The sequence below is a fragment of the Cynocephalus volans genome, chromosome 1 (genome assembly GCF_027409185.1).
Source record: "Cynocephalus volans isolate mCynVol1 chromosome 1, mCynVol1.pri, whole genome shotgun sequence".
In the NCBI taxonomy this organism is placed as follows: domain Eukaryota; kingdom Metazoa; phylum Chordata; class Mammalia; order Dermoptera; family Cynocephalidae; genus Cynocephalus; species Cynocephalus volans.
Window position 1 is genome coordinate 258,149,925 of NC_084460.1, and position 20,890 is coordinate 258,170,814.

General features: G+C 35.4%; 1 protein-coding gene across 1 annotated transcript in view; it reads right to left on the reverse strand.

Moving 5' to 3' along the window:
* The window catches only part of TMEFF2 (transmembrane protein with EGF like and two follistatin like domains 2), a 231,119-nt gene that overhangs the window by 36,100 nt on the left and 174,129 nt on the right, over positions 1-20,890 (reverse strand). Inside the window, exons 6-7 of the mRNA XM_063113558.1 lie at positions 9,439-9,587; positions 8,648-8,707 (exon numbers count right to left, since the gene is read on the reverse strand). Of these exons, the coding sequence (XP_062969628.1) occupies positions 8,648-8,707; positions 9,439-9,587 (209 nt within the window). The remainder of the gene's footprint in view (positions 1-8,647; positions 8,708-9,438; positions 9,588-20,890) is intronic.

Genomic DNA, 20,890 nt, shown 5'->3' on the forward strand with positions numbered 1-20,890 from the left:
TTCCCTGAGAATATGGAATCCTTTCCACCTTCCCAAAAGGGTGGCCAGATTACTACACTCCTCCACGCACTGCAGGACTCAGAAGTGGGGTGCTGTCCTCTTTTCTCCTTATTACTATTTCCAGATTACCAGACCCCCACTTCCCTCAGGCCTTATCACCGATTTCCACACACTTGTTATGCCTGGAGTTTGGTTTATAAGTTAGATTCCTCTTGATTACATTTGAGTTCAAACTAAAAGTCTAATAAGCATTTTCCAGATAACTGGAGGGAACCCATGAAACACATGAAACAAAACTGCTTGAAAATGCAATTTCTTTAAGAGATTTAGTTTTATGGCTATTTTAAAATATTTTTAGTTGGTTATGTTTCTACATAGTCTCAAATAGTCAAGATATGAGAACTGAATTTTTAATGTACTTGATAATGTGGGTTCATATATTTGGGTCATGTCAGACTTACTAACAAAAGAAGCAGATCAAAGTCCTCTGAACATTTTGGTTTTTTTTGAAATTGCTTGAGTTCTATTTACCAGTTTTTTGGAAAATGTTGTGCCTTGAAATTACAGAGAGCATTTGGACATATCCTACTCTCTCAGTTTCATACATTCTACCCACACTTACACTACTCTTCCTAGGAATAGAAATAACATGCTTCAGGTAAAAAGGTAAATTAAGGTAGAGAATTATGGTATTTTCACTAGCAATCTCTAGATGTTTGAGCTCAAATAGCTTTCTCTCTTTGCCTCCTATGCTAAGTAGACCTGTCTTTTCTCTATGATCAGTTTTTGTTAAAAAACATTTATTCTGACCTTTTAAAGATGTGTGTTAATTATCAACATGTGAACATTAACATTTTTGACTGAAAACAATGTTTTGCATAAATAGAAATAAATTCCTGTATACCACATTACTATTATTTTTGCTTGGTCACCTATTACATGGATTTCTTTTAAATAATGAATGTGTAGGTGCTTCAAGCATACACCCTAGTGTATAAATGACGAATTTTAAAGGTCAGATTGAAAAGAAATACAAGTGATATCATCATCTTGCAGATGTGTCATATGCTATGTTTTCCCACTAAATTTCTATTTGAATCTCATGTTGTAATAAGTGACCAAAATATATCATACATGAAACTGTTGACTGGAGGAAAATTGAAAAAAAAAATGGCTCTGTGAAAATCTAGACATATCATGTGCTGAAAACTTATAAGTAAGTGCTCAACAACAATCTGCCATAACAAGCATATTTGCCCCATTTCCCTAGAACTGCTCAACTTCCGAGTTAAGAATTTTAAAAATATTTTTAGCTCAGATTTTATTATGTTGACATTTGTTTCTCATTCCACATCATCTTCAGCCAAGCTCTGAGCACTTACAATTCTCTGACTAATTGTTGGAAGCTTAGTCAGAAGCATCTGGAACACTGGTGGTGGAAGCATTTGCTGTAATACTTGTAGTAACTGCTGTGGCTGTCCACACACAGCAATTGTGTTTGTCAGATGGTCCACACCATTTTCATATTCACTTCGAGCTAGTTCACTAAATTTCTGTATGGATGAATTAAAAAATCATCCAAGGTCTCTTGCAGCAAGCTGTTATATGACTTGGGTAAGAAAAAAATCCCACAAACCTCTTGTAATATATGTACAAGTCCATAAACAATAATATATTTAAAAATTCTGAACACATACCATATGGACAGACCATATCCAATATAATGTGTTATATTTCCCATAAAAATAAACTCTTTTCAATTGTCAGACCAAAGTGAAAGTAATAACAATAGCTAGTTCACTAGTTACTTTTACTTGTTAATGCCTTATATGATGTCTTTTAATTTACACTTCAATCCTTTGGAAGTAGGTTTATTATCTCCATTCAACAGATAAAGAAACTGAGGCTCAGAAAGGTCAACTAATTGGCTCAAGGTTAAATAACTAATAATAGCATGGCCAGTGTTTGAACTCAGCCCTGTCTGTTTCTGTGGCTATGACCACTAAGCCAGCTGCCACACATTTATGGAAGAGAAAGGTAGCTAAGTAACACCTCAAGGTGAACAATTTGTCTCAGAGAGAAGCATTTCAAATAGGGAGAAGTGCACATAAATGATGCAGGATGCATTTATGAACTGGGGCATAAACACAAAGGTTTTTAGTGTCTACCAGGGCCCAAGGCACCTCTTCAGTCAAAAACCTTCATCTGTATTGCAAATACCATTTCTGTGTTTATCTATAACCATGAACATAACATAATATTACAGATGACTGGCTACATGATTTTATGGGGAAAACAATGAAAGCACAGAAGTTCAAGAGTGCAGGAAAAATTGTGAGTTAGAGTTCACAGAAAGCTTTATGCATTTTGCAGCACTCTAATGTAAATCCCAGAGGGGAAAATACTTGAATCGAGACAGTTTCTTTCAGAAATCTTGAGAAAATCTTGACATTTTAATTCATTTCCTGGGCTTAAATATTCTAGGCTAGTCTGGTGGCACTGTAATAGCCTGGGCAAACATTTTTATTTATTTCACTGCTGATACCAATATTTGTGCTACAAGCTGCTGCTTGCATTTGCCGCTATTTATTTATTTCCTAGAGATCAAATTACTGGCCCAGACATAACATGTTTTCCGGTGAAGTGCTCCTTGCGTTCATGAGCAAATGGAAAAAGCTTCCATTTTAAATGTAGATTTTTACCACATGACTGAATTAATTTATGTTATAAATATGATATGAAACCACTCGATATTTATGCTTGCGTATGGATGGCGGAGGAGCAATCGAGGTAAATATTAGGTAAATGAAGCAAGCGCCCTATTCGCACAGGAGGGTGGTTAGTCAATATGTCAAAATACCGTGCCCAGTTCCAAGTCAGCTACTTAGTTTCTTTGAGCCTCACTTTTACTTCCCCCAGTAACCCTGTTTTATTGGTTGACATGAGAACAAATGAGGTAATGTGAATGGATCTTTGTAAAACTATGAAGTTATCACAAAGAGGTTAGTGATGATTGTTTCTCGTTTTTTTCCTGATGTAGGATTTCTTGGTAGCAAACACTGTTGCAATTGCTTTCTCTTGTCTAGGTAAAGAAATAGGAAACAGAGCAGGAGAATTTTTAAGCCAAACCATATAGTATTTATAGGATGCTTAGAATATACAGACGTAAGTTCAAAGAGAAGAGTAACTCTTTGGAGCATCTCACAGCAACACAGACATCTTGGTAAAAGATTTTTGGGTCTGGAACTCCCAAGGAGTTAATCTTCAGGGTGCGGAGTCAGTCCCAAAGTACCTAAGAGTGTTAGGTAGTGACACTCCTTTCCTGGTCCCTCACCATTCACAGTTGCTGGATTCTGGAATTAGCAATGATGGTTTGAACCTTAGCTCTATCACATCCTCTTTTTACTTAATGTCCTTGAACCCCTCTTTCTCACCTGTCAAATGCATGTAATTTTTCCCTCACATTTCTGTTGCGAAGACTGAGAGAGACAATGCAATATATGTGAAAAGGCTTTGTCAATTGCAATGGCTTCTACAGAAGCTATTGAATTTGCTTAGACTGTCTAGATACCCATTCAAAATGTCAGTTTCTTCTTAGTGTGGAAAAATGGGTTGATGGAATATTAATAGGATAGATAGAATTTGACTTAACTGTATATTTCCAGCTTCTTTCTTCCATATTTCAGATCTGAGCTTAATATCTAAATTATTGCTTAAAGAAAAATAATGGATTTCTAAAGAGAAAATTTCTTAAAAATTAATCCTCTCTAAATGTTGTAAGAAATGGTGAACTGCTCAACAGGTAGACATGTGGACTCCATGGCTGCCTGTAGCTAGACTCAGAGCAAAGGAGACCCTGGCTCCCTTTGAAGGCACAGATAAACTAGGACTTATCTTCTTATTAACAGCCACTAAAATAGGGACATTTCTTTTCCCCACCTATATATCTATATACTATATACTATACTCTAGCATATTCTTTATCTTTACTCAGGTTTTCTGACTGTTCTGTTATCCAGTTCCTGTTTAACCTATAGATACATGAAGAAAATAAAGCTGAACATGCTTTCCATTGCAGCCATTTTCCTCAGTATTCTGTGTTATTTACTTTTCCCAATTAGGGAATTTACATAAATGAAACTCATTACTTTAGTCTGACACAGAAACACTATCATTGAATTATACATATTTTAATGTTATGCTCTAGAATGTTATCAAAAATTGATTAAAAGAATTCCCAAGTGAAATAGAAATTGAGAGGACAAGAGCCTCTTGGCATATTTTAAAAATCACCATTGAAGATTTTTATCCATTCTATGTCTTCCAGTGATGCCTTGTAAAAAATATATACTAAATGTTTTCTTTTTTAATTTAGCATAGAGAAACTTTCTGTTTGGTCTCTGAACTATTTCTTTTTATAAGACAACAAAGACTTAAGTTTCATTTAGCAGAGACCTAGGTTAAATTGTTCACCTTCGTAAAGCCTAGGACAGTGGCTTGCATATAGCAGTAACTCTGTAATATTTTTGTTGAATTAATTTCTCTCTTTATGTTGATTGCAAAGAAGCTTGGGGCTAAATGCAGTAACTGGAATAGTCTATGCTGCTGATATATTTATTTTTCTTAACAGTTCTCTGGTATGTTTTCAATTTCTGTTTAAACGATCTCATTGAAAGTATTTTAATTATGAGACACTACAAATCCTTTTTGGAAACTTGTACAGGATGTCATAAAATAAAATATGTTTTATTCTGTAGATGATAAAAACCAAAATGATTTATCATCATTTATTTTTAACATCTAGCAACTTATAAAATTAAGTACATTTTTAATGGAAAAATATGTAGCCACTTTTTCTGAAGCATGACTAGACTTTTAGACAGAAAAGCAACACAATCAGAAAATACATATACCAGATGAAGAAAAACAAAACAGCAGAACTTGATTTTTTTTTTTTTTCATTACAAGACATCAGGGATATATATGTATATATATGTATATGTATATTTAAAGAAAATGTTGCCAATTTCAAGAGGTGTAAAGCATTTGCTATTTTAAAGCTTCCAGAAGGAAAGTTTAATTTTAGCAATTTGAAACAATGGAAAGCCCTGAAAGCCCTAGCTTTGTGGTTTTATAAAACTTGTGCTCTCTGAACGCTTTTGCAGATGAAGAGACATACCTAAGTCTAAGCCCAAGTCTTAGACTGATGAAGAGAGAATAACATTAAATGGTCTGTTTAGCTTATCTGACTGAGATCCTGTCACTAGGCCTTGAAACAAAGAAACCGAAACCCTTTGATTCAAGAGTCAGTAATACCGTGGGTCTCATTAAAGGAGAGAGGGCAGAATAGAGACCCAAGTCAGACGTAACCAGAAAGATGATCTCACAAGTTCTTCGGTGTCCTGGTGCTGACTACACTTACATGCCTGTGAGGATCATGGAATTCATACCTCTCTGCAAGTTCACCATGTTCTAGTATCCTGCATATGTTAGTTTTGTTAGAGGCCTCACTACTCTTTTTTTTTTTTTTGTAATTCAGCTCCTGCTGGTTCTTGCTGGAGTCTCTTTCTTTTAAGTAATATTAAAAGTGAGATACAATGAATTTATTTTATGATTTAGGTTTTCTTTAAAGAAGACATCCATTTTTATAATCAGAAACGTGTTCTTGTATTAATAATAGCTTTACAATAAGCTCAAAGGAAAAGGGGGGAGGGATTGGTAAGGGTTTTTAACCTATAGTATCAAGAACGTATGAGGAAAAGATGAGAACCTTGTGATTGTTACTTTCCTCTGGTGGGAGAGTTCATGAAGGGAAGTGGCTGTAACATTAAATGAACTGTGATCACATAGCAAACTTCTAGGAATGTGAGTCACAAAGTTTCCGTTTTCCCTCCTTGGGGAGTTTTTAGCATGTGAAACAGAAAGTGAGAGGACAATAACATACTGACTCTCCACTCGGTTCCTTTTATTTTTTCCAGTGTTTGTGTCCCCAAATTCAGGAAGATGCAAATACTATTGGAAGCTTGGAAATGTTATGAAATGTGACTATTATTTAAACAATTTCTAAAGAGGGATTTACACTGTATTTCAATAAAACTTTTAATAAAGATACAGACATCTGAAAGAAATGCCAGGAAAACTTTAAAGTATGCAATCGATGTTTGATTAGGAATTGCAAACTTTAATTGACATTATCTTTGTTTCTGTCTTAAATTTGGATTTCACCATACATTATTTTTAAACTTTACTTTTATCTTAAAAATTTTTCTTTGGGATTTACTTGATAAATCTGATGTCAAATTAGCAGGTCCTGAATCACATTGAGTGACTGAATTTTTTCATTTGCATGTATTTAAAAACACAGTCTATTTCTTTCTCATGTCTAATAAAGAGATAAGATAAGAAACAATGTCAGTTAAAAACAGTGACACTGAACATCAGAGATTATCTGAACCAAACAAAAATTTGAATCTTTTTGGAATAAAAATTCAATCCCCAATCTCTTTGAAAACGGACAAATGGTTAATATGCAATATGAATGATACTGAAAGATTGGTAAACTCTATTATGGTATGCGTTAGTGCAATTTTATAAATGCACACGTATTTGCATATTGATGCCAATCAACTCAAAGAATTCTTTATTTCAGGGACAAAACCTCAGGGAAAGGTTTGATTTTACTATAGATCCAATGATGGATGGTTCAATGGGGAAGATATTCATAGAATGTTATACTGTTGACGACTTTTCCAAAGAAGTTAGTTTGCAAAACAGGTACACAGATATTTTAAGTATAGTTAGTAGTAGCGACTTATAATACCACTAAGATATAGTTATTATTTATAATAGAAATATAAAATTTAAATTGGATTTTATTTAAAATTTAAGGTATATATTATTAGCCTCAGACCTTGATTTTCTATTATTACCTTTTATTACTGTAAATAATATTTCTGTGGATCAGCATATCCCAAAGTGCATTCTCAGGAACACTAGTACTCCAAACGTGTCACAAAAAATGTGTTATACATCAAATAAGTTAGATAGAAGCTATGTATTATAAAAAATAATTTATAATTATTTTAGGTGTGATTGTGGTTTTGTGATTTTGTTAAAAAAATGATCTTTTTGAGATGCATAATAAAGTATTCATGAATGAAATGATGCGATTTCCGGGATTTACTTTCACATTTTATGGAAGTAGAGAAAGAGCTTGGGAGTGGGATGGGCTGGGTTAGCCATGGGCTGATGTTACAGGGTTTGAGTGATGAGTACATGAGGGTTCATTATACTACCCGGACTACATTTGTATGTATTTTGCATATATTAGAAATTCTCCCCAACACAAAGTAAAAAATATATAAATAAAAGATGCATATCTCTTAAAGATTTTACAATGAATAACAGAACTGAAAGGAATTCTGGGTAAAAGGTCCATTTGTTTATTTGGGCTCTTCCCAAACTTAATGACCACTATACTATTCTTTTTAAGGAACATCTATTATTATTTCTCCTGGATGCTTTGGGAACAGCTATGTAACAATAGAACTAATGTTTTTCCATGTATCATTGTCCATGATAATTCTAGGTTTCTAACATATAAAAAGTTTTATCTACATGTAGAAAAACATTAAGTAAAATGTGAAATTAAAAAAAAATCTTTTATTTTTCCAAATTCTTAGAGATTTGTAATATCTATAAGTAAAACATCTGACTAATTTTTAAAAATTTTATAGATATTTATTCTGTATGTAATTGTAACCTCAGAAATATTGTTAAAAGAAGTGAAATTTCAAAAAGAAAGCATGAATGGTAGTACATATTTCGAAAGATAAGAAGCAATTCTTTTTGATTGAATATTAGTCATAAATCTAGTTACAAACATTTAATAGCTATGTAAAAAGCTCTTAAAAAAATCCCTTACATATCATTATCAACATCAATAATTTTATTTTTATATTTCCCAAATTTCTATAAAATTGAAGAATCTGATAAAATTCCACTTGTATACCCATAAGATATTTTTCATTCTAGAAAAATTATATTAGGTAGAGATATTTCTCAAAATAAAATTTACATTTTTATATAACATGCTTTGTAATTTTGCATGCCTGAGAAGCTACATTTTAGTTTCTAAATAAATTAAAGGAGTTTATTATTTTTTAAAAATAAATTATACATACCTTTTAAAATTTGCATCTAAATACACAGCCTGTATTACTATTTGTCGGTGTCCTTTATTTCTAGCTTTTCAGAGACTAGCAAACTTTTTTTATTGTTGACTTTTATGAAAATTCAACCAAGAACATTTGCATTTATTATAATATACTGCCAAAATTGCATTAATTTCCATTGATGCCCATTAATTTGATAAATGTTTTGTCATTTGTACCATTTGTACTGTCAAAACAAGTTAATTATATCTCACTGACATTTTTGACAATTGCTTTAACTCCGGCATAAAAAAAAAAGGGTGTCTCATTTGCTTCAGCAAAAATTTACTCTTTCCTGATGAAAGCTTGAACTAAGCCAGAGAAGACCAGCACATGTCAGAAGACTTGCAAGGTTCACTTTAGACTGAAAAGTAAACAATGATTCCCCAGTACTTACAGAAGTGCCACATTTTGTAGTAAAAAATATTATGTACCTGCATAATCTGTTCTTGCATAATGCCCATCTTCAGATTTAGTAGTTGTAGTTGTGTTATCTGTGTTAAAAAATTAACAATAAAGATTGGTTAACTGTTTCCTAAATATCTAATGTTAAACTTATTTTATTCTTCCAACAGTATCTTCATTGCAATTAAGGAATTTTTACAACTATAATTCTAAGCAATCTTTATACAAACACAGATTTATAATGCCAATTTCAGTTTGAAAGCGAATAGAATGATGGAAGCTTTCTAAAATTTGGGACAAGAAGAAGGTTCATAATTATAACTGAGATTAAATTGGGTAAAAAAAACAAGTCAAATTAAGAAAATGTTTCTGAACAAGAAAACAAAATAAAACATTCTAGTACATCCTGCTTTTAAAAATGCAATTAAAATATTTCTACTGAATCAATACATAAAAGTGGAGTGATTTGCTTTTAATTTCAAGGTTGCCTAATAAATTCCTAAATTCTTTGTTAAAAATGCTTTTGACTTTCATTTTTCCCTTTGCAAAAAGAAAGTCTGTTACTTTCTGAATATTGGCTTCTGTGTTTATGGCATTGTGACGATACAGTCTTTTTACAGAAAAAGATATCGATGTTTCTCGATAGGCCCTCAAACTCCTGTAATCAACACAGATGCCACACTAGACGCTACTATCCATTGTAAATCAGAACTGTCTTTTGGAAAATGAAATAGCTGCCTGATAAGAAGTTATCTTCACCTTTCATTTCTGCACAAAGACTAAAAACATTCTTTGAAATGAATTTTGGTAGGAACATTACCTTGACATCGACCCAAAGACATAACTTCAATTTTCTCCTGTTTCTGACATGATGCTTCTTTGATTTGACATGCATTATCATAAGATTTCCCATCAGAAGCACAGAGGGGATTGAAGTTAGTTTGAGAACAGTCAATGTTGCACACACACCTAAAGGAAGAAAGAAATGAAAATATGTAACATCAATAGTGTTGTTACCACATTATAAGTAAAACACAAATGGAAGAAATGCTAGGTTGGCAAAATTCAAGTTGGCAAAATTGAATTGTATCCTTCCAGGGAGATTTCTTCAAGTTTCTATCTGAGATGAAAAGAAACAGAAAACTAATCAAAAATAATACAAACGACTGAGCAATAGATAACAAATGAAAAGGAAAAACTCAGGAAATAATCGTCAATCTCTGCCCTGGAACTTTAAAAAACATGTACATAAACTTCTATGCTGTTGCCTGAGGATGTGAATAGGCTAAGGTAACCATGAAACCCTGCTTTAGAGTTTCCTTAAATGAAATCTTCCTGTTACTTCTTTTCTCGGGGTATTTGAGTGGTTAAAGCTTGAGGAAAATGACTCAGAGGGCAGTTAAGAGAAAGCAAACAAGTAAATTATTTAGAATGCAATTAGTAGTTAAATTTCTTCAGCATAAGTAAGGGTGCATATCAAATGTGCCAAAGGAAAACTTTCAGTGATCCTTAACATTTTGGGGGCCCATAAAACCCTTTGAGAATCAAACGAAAGCTAGATCTGTCTCCAGGAATACCCATCCTCATGTAAACAACCGTTTGTATAGAATTTCAGGGGGTTCTTGGCCTTTTTAGGCATAGTCCATGGACCCCTTTCCCTGATATACACTGCTCTTTTTCTACCTCTCATTTTAAATAACAAAATAATAAGTACAAGTTGACTGTCACTCATAATTTTAATAGTTTTCTATAATTGAAATAACAATTTAGTGAATTAATGAGAATTAGGTCACCTAAACTAGAAGCATTAACTATTTTAAAGCAAACTTTATATACTTTTTCTTACGTTCTTATAATTCTCTGTATTTTACAATCTCCATTGTTATTCAGAATATTGTGTGTTTTTTGGTGTGTGTGTGCAAACATATTACTGCCTTAGAATATAAACTCATTTAAAATTTTTATTAATATTTACATTATTTTTCTAAATAAGATTATATGCTTCTCGAAGTCACATATCCACACAGTACTTCTGTATATCTTACTTAGGGCTAGGCATGTAATATAATGATAACAATAACACACTGTTTACTACATGGGCTTTCAAAATTCATTGCTTTGTTTGATCTTCACAACAGCTATTTTCCAGACCAAAGATATTATATAGAGCAGAGAACTAGTAAATTGTGGAACAAGGACCCATTCTCAGATGTGTTAAGCTAAAACCCAACCCCTTTCCTCTAATATCACAGACTGTGTTATAAGAATCTCCTGGAGAATTTTAAATATACAGATTCAGAAGTAGATTCCTGGGTCCCAGTAAATCTGGGGCAAAGCCTAGGATTCTGTATTCTTCGGTGGTCATGCTGGCACCAGACTCACCTCCTGGGAATCACTGCTTCATCAGTTTGTTGATTGAGTGAGGGAGGGTTTTTCTATACAGCAGTGCTTCTCAGAGTGTAGTCCTTAGACCATCTGTATCAGAATCACCTAGATTGCTGTTAAAAATGCTGGCAGGAAATGTGCTAATGCACTTGGTTTTTTGGGGGGGGGGTAAGAAAATTGCTTTAGGAACACTTGGTTATTTTTACCTTCACCTATTTAGGAACAAATAGCTAGGACAGATGGTAGCCATCTACAAATGCTTAGCTCGTTGAAGGAGTGGTGTTCCTACCCCAGCCATGATGTTGCCATGTGATGAAAGAAACTGGAACACTACATTGCTACCTCGGTGGATTCTTGTTTGGCATCCGAAAATCTGAGATCAGGAGCTGTCTCCATGTTCAAAGAGCTTTAGGTCCTTTTCAGAGTGGATTTGGAGAAGTGGCTTTGTAGGTCGGGCTTGCCTCAACTATTTGTAGGTATTAAATAAAGAAGGGGTAAGGAGACTGACTTTTTGCATTTTAAAAAAGATGGTTCCTTTTGCCTTCAAGTCAGTTAAGGTTTTAACTGTTTGTTGTGTTACACTCTAAGGACCACCTCCTGGAAAGACTACTAAAAAATTACCTGTTAGCAGCAACAGAACAGAGAGAATGGTATGTTCTCTCACCTAAGTACTAAAGTTAAGTCCAAAGAAATTCAGGAATGTACACCATATATATCTTGACCCAAAATAATCAGCAGTTCAGAAACCTATTTAATATCACAACACAATGGTGAAATGAGAACAGAGATAAAAAGAGAAAATTTGGTTGAGTTGAATTGGCTAGAATCAATGTTTCAGTGAAAAATTCACTTATTAAAGCCATAGCATAAAATTGAACAATTGTTCAGGCTACTTTACGAGATCCTCCTTTTCCAGTTGGCTAATTTGTTTCCTTTTCTTTGTTATTTTTCTTTTCAATTTTACTAATCTGATTTTGGTCCCACAAGTTTTCCGCTGCCATCCCTTCCCCTTCCTTTCTTTGCATTGCTTGCTCAAGGCCTCCTTTCAAGATTTGTTTCCCCTTTGGAAATTCCTGGCTCTTGCTGCCCCAAATAAAGCCTTTCAGGGAACGGCTATGAAAAAAGTATAGACATTTGGCATTTTTATTCTCATCTCAAAAGGAGGACATAGATTCCTTGATGTGAAAGTAAGGTTTAGTTTTCCTGGTATATAAGTTTCATGAAAGCATGAATTATATTGGTCTTTTTCTCTATTGCATACCCTCATTATACTTCCCTTATTCCTCCCTGCTCTATGGAATTGCACATATTAAATAAATGCGTAAATTAAAGTAAATTAAAAAAAAAAACTTGCTTGTGAATCTCAGCAATCACTGGAAACTGGAAATCTATGGAAAGTATTTTTCCGTTTTTGAATATATGGAAGAAGCTTCAAAGATTTGCTAAAGTGTCTTGGAAACTATGTAGTCTGGGGAAAGGAAAATGTGACTGGATTACCAAGGACCTACCATTTCTATATTCCCATAATATGAATGAGCTCTGTCTATATAATCATTATTTACTATATTTTGTGTATCCAAGTCTATTAAGCTTAATTTATTAGAAAAACATGCAGGATTTCAGGACTATGGTCTGAGACTCTAAGTCCATCTTGACCTCTACTGGGAGTGGCTGAATTATCTGTGCATTCCCCACTCTGTCCAATACTTCGCACACACTAAACTTCTAATAACTACGTGTTGAATAGGTAACTAAATAAAATGAATAAATACAGAAATAATTTTATGTTCTCAAAGAAATGAAGCTACTATCTCCATCTTACAGATAAGAAAACTGAGGCTTAGAGAAATCACACAACTTGTAAAGGGAAGAACCTAATTTCAAATCTGGGCAGTCTGACATCATAGCCTGCGCTGTTGTACATACAGAAAGTACAAGGGAAAACAAGATAGAGCCAAATTCCTACCATTAACTAATTAAAGAAATATTTTGGATAAACAGGATTTGGAAAACAAGCCTATGTCTGCTTTTGGAATATTTATCATACTCTTATAAATTTAAATCACATTGACTCTTAATTTCTGTCTTCCCAAACAAGTGATCTAAACTTCTTTGTACAACTGGGATATATTGGTGAATGTTAGTTTCATGATATTGTGAACTAATATCTGGTATTTGAATGAGTAACTAGTCTTATGGGTATTAAAATAATCTGATTACTTAAAACATCAGTTGTTTAGAAAATTTTATCCTTAAATAAAACGCTGTATGAAGTTGACTACATGTAAAAACACACACTTATACACACACACATATACACACATATACTCCAACTGACTCTGCTGAATAATTTCAAAATTGGAGGGTTTTAGCAATAAATCTTTTCCAAGTCTCTGCTTCAAAATACTCACGAGGGTTTTGTGTGTTTAAATAAGTGAATGATTTTTTGTATGTGTGTATGGGAGTGGGTTCATACCTACCTCATGGTGGCATTTACTGCATTGTTAATTTCCTATTTACTAATTTACATCTTTACTTTTCTTCAACCTCTTCAAGGGCAAAGTGTCATATCTATCTTTGAATTCCTGGAACCTAGTACAGTGTATCACAGCAGACCTCCAATAAATGCTCCTTGAATGAATTACTGAGAGAATGGAGAATGGAGTTGGAAAGAGTTAAAGAAAACAGTCACTGTGCTAGACATTAAGACCTAGGAAAGACAACCAGTGATATGCCCATGAAGATTCTCACCAAGCTTTTTGCTACATGTGGGCTCTTCAGAGGAGGGGAAGGTGGCTCCTAAAGAACTAAGGCTCACTGTCCTCCTCTTATCTGTGTCTGCACGGACAAAGGAGACAAAGCAATAGCCTTTAGTAACCTCAATGGCATCTATCCAATTGTGACAAGGAGATGTTTTTACCAGCTAAGCTACTACTTACATTTTGTGGTATTTGGGGGCAGTTGTAGGCACCAATATAATTTGAACTGGTAGCAACTTGTCAGTTTATTGCTACTTCAAACCATTGAAAAATGTAAGTTTCTAATAAAAAGGTGACAAAATTATCATATAGTATAATGGTGAAATTGCAGGTCACTCTATGCTTTAGCAGCTTATATAAATTAATCCAGGGTTTTTCAGCCTACAGAAATGAAACGCACACATTTTGAAAAACAGAAACTATCCTTTCTTCACTGCTTTTGGCAAATAATTACATTATTATTCATTCTGAGAGGAGTAACTAGTTAATTACAGCATGTCACAAGTATTTTATGTGAGCCAAAGATTTGTAAGGCTGAGGACTGCACAAATGCCTTTAAGGTTTTTTGTGTTTTCTTTTTTTCTTTTTTTTCAACCTATCTCAGTCTTTTGACATTTTGACACTGCGATTGCATAGATCTCCTTTCTTCTAGGCTACAAAGAAAAAGAATCAGCCCTACTCGAAAATAATAATTTCAGGGGTCTCTATGTGGAAATACTACCCTCTGAAAATCCTTCAAAGAAAATTAACATTGACTGAAAAACTGAATTATAAGAAAGAAGAGAAACACAAAATAATTTTAAAAGACTATTTGATGGAGTAAAGAACCTAAATTATAGGAAGTAAAAGGTGCCATCTAAGACAACTCACATGCATTTATAATTATCTCATAATTATTTGGGGGTCTTGGCATTAATTTAGTTTTCTGCCTCACTTGAAGTAGATCTCTCAAGGATGATCTGCAATGAGTTAAATAAGCCTCTCTGTGTATTTAGGAAATGCCTTGTCATCTGCCAAAGCATGAGGATGCAAAACCTGCCAGCTAGCAAATTACTTATTCATGTGTCTGCTTGTGGCTGCCCTCTAGTTTCACTAGATCTTGTTTCATCTATTAAACATGGTTGTCACTTATTCCTCTCCCAAGGTCCTCCGCTTGGTGTCCATTCCCTATTTTGACCATACAACATTCCTAGTCAGTTTTAAAGCACCCAACTGCACTGCAGTGAGGTTAGCTTTCTGAGTTGTTTTGGACCTTGACTGTGGTTTGTTTCTCTTGGGCCTGTCTATCTCTGGGGCTATTATGCAGATCCTCTGTGGCCTGGCCAGTAAATGAGGTCAGAATGCTGTCTGTGCTCTCCGTCAGATCTGTAATGGATGAACTGCATTATATTAATAACAGTAAAAACAGTGTGTACCTTTCATACAAGACTCTTGTGATACTCAAAGCCCATTTACTCATTAACTCTCATGTCACTCCTTTTGATGGAACTTGATTATAAGTATTTTATCTGTAAATAAACTACAGTGCAGGAACGACTGTGAGTTGTGAGGGGAAAAATGAGCTAAGAGATGTAAAAATGCATTGAAAAATTACCCTCTATGCAGAGTGGAAAAGCATTGACTAAGTGGTAAGGCTAGTAAGCCTCCCTTGTTGCTACTCAGGTGGCCTTTAAAAAAAAAAAAAATTATTATAGTGGGTAATCCTTTTAGTTTTGAAACCTAGGAGGAAGAAAGAATGCCCCTGTCCAGAAACATTATCCAGGACCAATTCAGGTTTTCCAAGGGTGGCCAGGCTTATCTTGTAGGTGGAAAAGCTTAGTTGCCATTAATATCAATTTCTTTATAAGGAGGCAAAGATTGGAAGTTGGCCTATTAGATGGGGAAGATCTTGGGAATACTGGGACACATTAATTGGAAAAAAACCTTGAACAACAAATAGCCAGTCAAAGGAAAACTGAGCTGAGAAACCCTTCCTCTGGGTGGTGCCAGAATTTTCCAAAAACAGAATCACATATTAAATACAGGGAACTGGAAAAGAGACTGATGGCCACATATTGAAATAATGTCTAATATAATAAAGGTAGATGGGGAATGAGACTAGAGCTTGGCATCAGACAGACCAGGTTTAATCTAGGCTTGATTATTTACTAGCTGTATGGCACCAGACTAGTTACTTAACTTCCCCAAGCTTCAGAATCCTTACCTGGGAAAACAATAAAACAAACAAAGAAGAAAAGAAAAACAAAAAAGAATCCTTATCCAGGAAAATAGAGATGATAACTCGGAACTGTATGAACTAAAGGGAATCATGCACAGAAACTGCTTAAGAGTTTCTGAGAAATTGTAATTACTCAGTAAATATTGGTCATCATAAACGTTTGGTTTTCTTTTTTTTTTTTTTTTTGTCTTTTTGTGACCGGCCGCACCGCGCTCAGCCAGTGAGCGCACAGGCCATCCTTATATAGTATCCGAACCCACGGCGGGAGCACTGCTGCGCTCCCAGAGCCGCACTCTCCCGAGTGCGCCACGGGGTCGGCCCAGCGTTTGGTTTTCTAATCCTGGATGCAGATCAGAACCTTCTCCTTTCGTAGAATATTTTAGAAAATGAGATGCTTGGGCCCCAACCCACAGACTCTCATTTTGGAAGTCTGGTGTGAATCCTAGGCAACTGCAGTGCTCAAAAATGCCACAGGTGGTTCTGATGTGCAGCCATGGTGAGGTGAAATTATATCAGATTTTTACTCACCCTCTAAGACTAAGAGATCTTCCAAATTTAGTGTGTATGAGATTCACTCATGAGAAATTCTGATGCAATAGGTCTGGGGTAAGACTCAGAAGTCAGCATTTTAGGCAAGTCCCTTATCTCTTTCTCCTGCAAATGGCTGCATCACCCATTGAGAAATGTCAGCCACTCAGGCTCCAGCCACATCTTTTTCCTCTTTCTCCTTCACTCCATTATAAGGATGTTAGTACTCCTGTTTAATGTACATGATTCAGTGACATGCTTTAAAAGGCTTTTCTCCACATGGTACATACTTCAGGCAGTCTGTGTGTGGTGTCAGGTGACAGGGATAGATATAAATGCACTGATCCAAAACCATCCATGAAGCTGTCAGCAGAACTGGTTCACCAAGTAAAACCAAGACTGACTGGCGAGAAAGGAGATGAAACTGTAGGGGGCCACTCGTACCTGGCATCTCATTCTACTCTCCTCATGACTTTGATTTAATGCTCACAAGACAGGGAGGAAGAGATGGAAAGTGAGCTGTCTGGAAAGCTGGGTAGGATTTGGACAAATGGAGAGGTTGGTGAAGGGAATGACGTGGGGGAATGAGCAGAGGCAAGCAGAGTGGGAGGATCATGGATAGATCAGTGTGATTGGAATGCACTCTTCCCATCCAAAGCGGCTGAACACAGCACTCCAGACAGATTGCAAAGCCTCGATGCCAGTCCATGGAGTGGACTTTATTTTCTGGGCAATGGGGAATCCTGAAAGCTTTTTGAGCACAGGGTGAAGAGAAGGTCAACATGACGAAAGTAGTGCTTTAGAGAGATTGCACTAGAAGTGGAGTGCGAGCAGAGGGATGGGTTCCCAGGCTATTGCTGCAGGGGGAGTGGGGGTGGGGGGCAAGGGAGGAAAGCCCAGGACTGAGGCATTAACCATATGGAAGAAAAGGAAGAATCAATAGGGCTTAGTGGCTTGGTGAAGCACTGAGGCAAAAATGTTACCACAATGCCCTTCCTGCTCTACCCTTTCCTGCTTTTTTTCCACCCTGACCTATGCTGTGTTCCAAATTGGAAATGTATTAGAGGAGCAGCCAGGCTCAAGGAGGCAGCTGTGTGTGTGACTCAGGAAGGCTTTATTTCCTCATGGGGAGAGTTTTCTGTCTTTGCTATTGGGATGGGCAAAGAGGGTGTTATCATAATGGTGATATCATGCAAGCACCCTTAACTACAACTTAGGGAGAATTATTCTTCATATAAACTATGCCCTGCCTGACTGCAGGATGATTTAAGATGATTGAAATAAAATCGTAGCGGCAGCAGATACCTGTTAATGCCCACTGCTTTAGTGAGCAAACAAGGCTCCTTCCAAGACAGTGAGCACTCCTGGGCCGTACATGTGATGCAGTTGAAGTAGGATTTAACTCTGGATCCACTGTCATGGATCACAGTTGCCTTTTTCTTGGGATTTTTTTTTTTTTTTTTTGAGGCAGCTGCATTTACATCCTAAAATAATCAAAGTAAACAATTCTTCTTACTCATGTACATTTTTAAAAAGTATCTTGAAGCAAAATCCCTCATTAGCATCATGTGTATGCTTTTCCTCATCAAGCTGGAAAACACATTTAATAACCAAGGGAGTGACTTTGTGATTATTGAGAAGTGTGGCTGCTCTGACTGGATGGGTCTTAATACACACCAGAGTCAGAAAGCATGAAAACCCCAGAATAAAAATTTGGAAGGAAAAACATTACAATAAATTTACTGAAAAAAAAAAAAAATCACATCTGAATAATGTGATAGACTAAATTCCTACTCGCTCCTCTCTGTCATGATCATGTTGAATGTTTGGGCACGTTTCTTCTGGCTGAGCTCTGGGATTCTCACACCCTCTTTAGCCAGCGGGTGGCTTCCTGTTTGTATTTTACAAACTGGCCCTCTAGTATGCTTTCATTTGGCAAAAAATTTTCAGGAGTAAATATGTATGAACATCATTACAGTCTTGATTTCCCAAAAAACTGCTATTTTACATCACGCTCTTGGATTTCATCCATGAAAGCTAGAAACAGCAGATGAATTATAGCTCTGTATTTTGGTGAAACTGCTAGTTTGCAAATATTGTCCATTACATCATTCAGGTGGGTTTTATTTATTTGGTTAATTTTTTATTTATTTTCTAATAAGGATGTGCATGATAATTCTTTTCACGGAGAAAAGAAGGTAGCCTCACCTGATGATGTGGCTGGCACCTCTCTTTTCATTAGATAATGTCAGCTGTAAGACCTATTGTGTTTTTCCTTTATTCTTTGGCTCTCAGGAAGCTCAGAGGTAAGCAGTGAGGGAGAGAGTGTGTGTGTATGTGTGTGTGTGCATAAAATGAATTATGAATACATGGAAACAACAAAATATCTACCCAACAAGTTTCTGTAGATTTTATTGATTTTATGATATGAAGGTAGGAAAATAAGATGACAGTTGTATACTTGTAACAAATCCTCATAGAATTAATTCTTAGTGTTTTTGTAACAAGTTATTTCCCAAATGATGTTCACAAAAGTTTATGCTGCTATAATTGAGTGTAAAAATAAAGCATTGATTAAATTATGTTAGCATTAACTAACTCCATATATAATTAGAACTTGTATCAAATAATCTCCCTTTACAAATTACATCATTCTTTATCTTTCACTTATTAATTTTGCGGTCAATTTAATTTAAATTTGCTTTTTAAATAATATTTAATACTTATTATAACAGTTCATAAATTTCATCATTTGAATAATAAAAAAATAATAAAAATATTCATAGGGGTGCTACACCCCAAACCTGGAAAAAGAAGGTGGGAAATGTGATTAAGGCAGGAGGATACCTTAACTTTATTTGTAATATTATGTTTCGTAAGAAAAGATCAAAATCAAATATGCTAAATATGTGCATTTGTTAGAACTCACTGGTGGTGGGTCAACAAGTGTTAATATTACTTTTGACAGTACTTTCAAAAACTGTTATAATTAAACAAAAAATATTAGATTTGACATTCTGCTTAAAAATAATTGAATTGCCAATCTTGCTAAATACTCTTTGCATTGATTTTAATCTGGATAGTTTATTTCTAAATTGTGTAAACAAAATTAGAAGAAAAAATATGTGCATGGAGAAATTCCAGTGGAATAAGACAATGTTTCTTTGTAAAGAACTATTTAAGATTGAGTTTCTGTCTGTAAAAAATGACTTTCAAGCAGCTTATTTTATGAAGGGAGTGATCTCCCTCCTTCTTCCTCCTCATCTTACGTGTCCGCCCACTGAAATGTTAAACTCGAAAACACATGGTGGCATTTTAGTTTACAGGCCCAGACCCACCATTGCTCATTGACTTCCTGCAGTATTGATGGTGAGTTTGATTGCTCTGAAAGAGGGTGGTATGGCAGTACTGTCGGCCAGAAATAGTTGTGAGCTATTCTGACACCCTTGGGGTGAAGGACTTTAAGTGGAAGTGTTTGAACATTTTGCCTTGAAATAAAATGCTTCTGAGTTTCTCAAAAATATTAAACTTTGAAAGGAAGAAAAGAGATGTGCGAGTGCCTCCCTAGTGTGAACCCCAGGTACGGTCCCCGTGTCAAAGGTGTTTGGAGGTCTGCAATTATTACTGACACCCTTCCTTTTTTTTTTCTTTTCTCCTAGACACAGTCATTTTCATTTATCACAGCTCTCACTTAATTCAGTTCAATACTGTAAGTGTACCTGAGCACCTACTTGGTACCTAGTATGGGGCTAACCATCAGAAACACAAAGACGACCCTGGCGATCTGGCTGGCAAGAGTGATCACAATGAAATGAGAAAAATATCCATAAAACAGTGTCATCAGAACTAGGCTTTGTTGGCATGAAAAAGGTGTTTTGTGATCATGGAGGAGTACTCATTATTTCTACCAGGAGGGTACAGAAAGGTTTCACAGAGGATGTGACGCTTGAGCTAGAACGTTGAGGAGTAGAATTTCAACAGGTGGTTTCCCCGTGACTTCTAAAGACTTTTCTACACTGAAGATTTCCCCTGAGCAATGTCACTTCTCATTCTCTTCTCTCTGTTGATCTCTAACCTGTGTGTTCACTGATATAGCACCTGATAAATGAAAACACTTTTCTCCTTCTCTAAAACTGCTTCATTTTTCATGTTAGAAATAACAGCATATATGTCCTGTTTGGAGTCCAGCACCGCAGAAGCTTCTACGAGTCAGGCCAGGTCACTAAAGAGCCCTGTGGGCTCTGGGGTCAGGTCTGGGCACTCTCACCTTCTTCCACCTGCTGGATCTCTGACAGCAGGATCCTGGAGGGTCAGCTGGCCCAATAAGATGATGACTAGGGTGGCCAGCTATAAAATTCCATGTGTTGTTTCCTTATACTCAT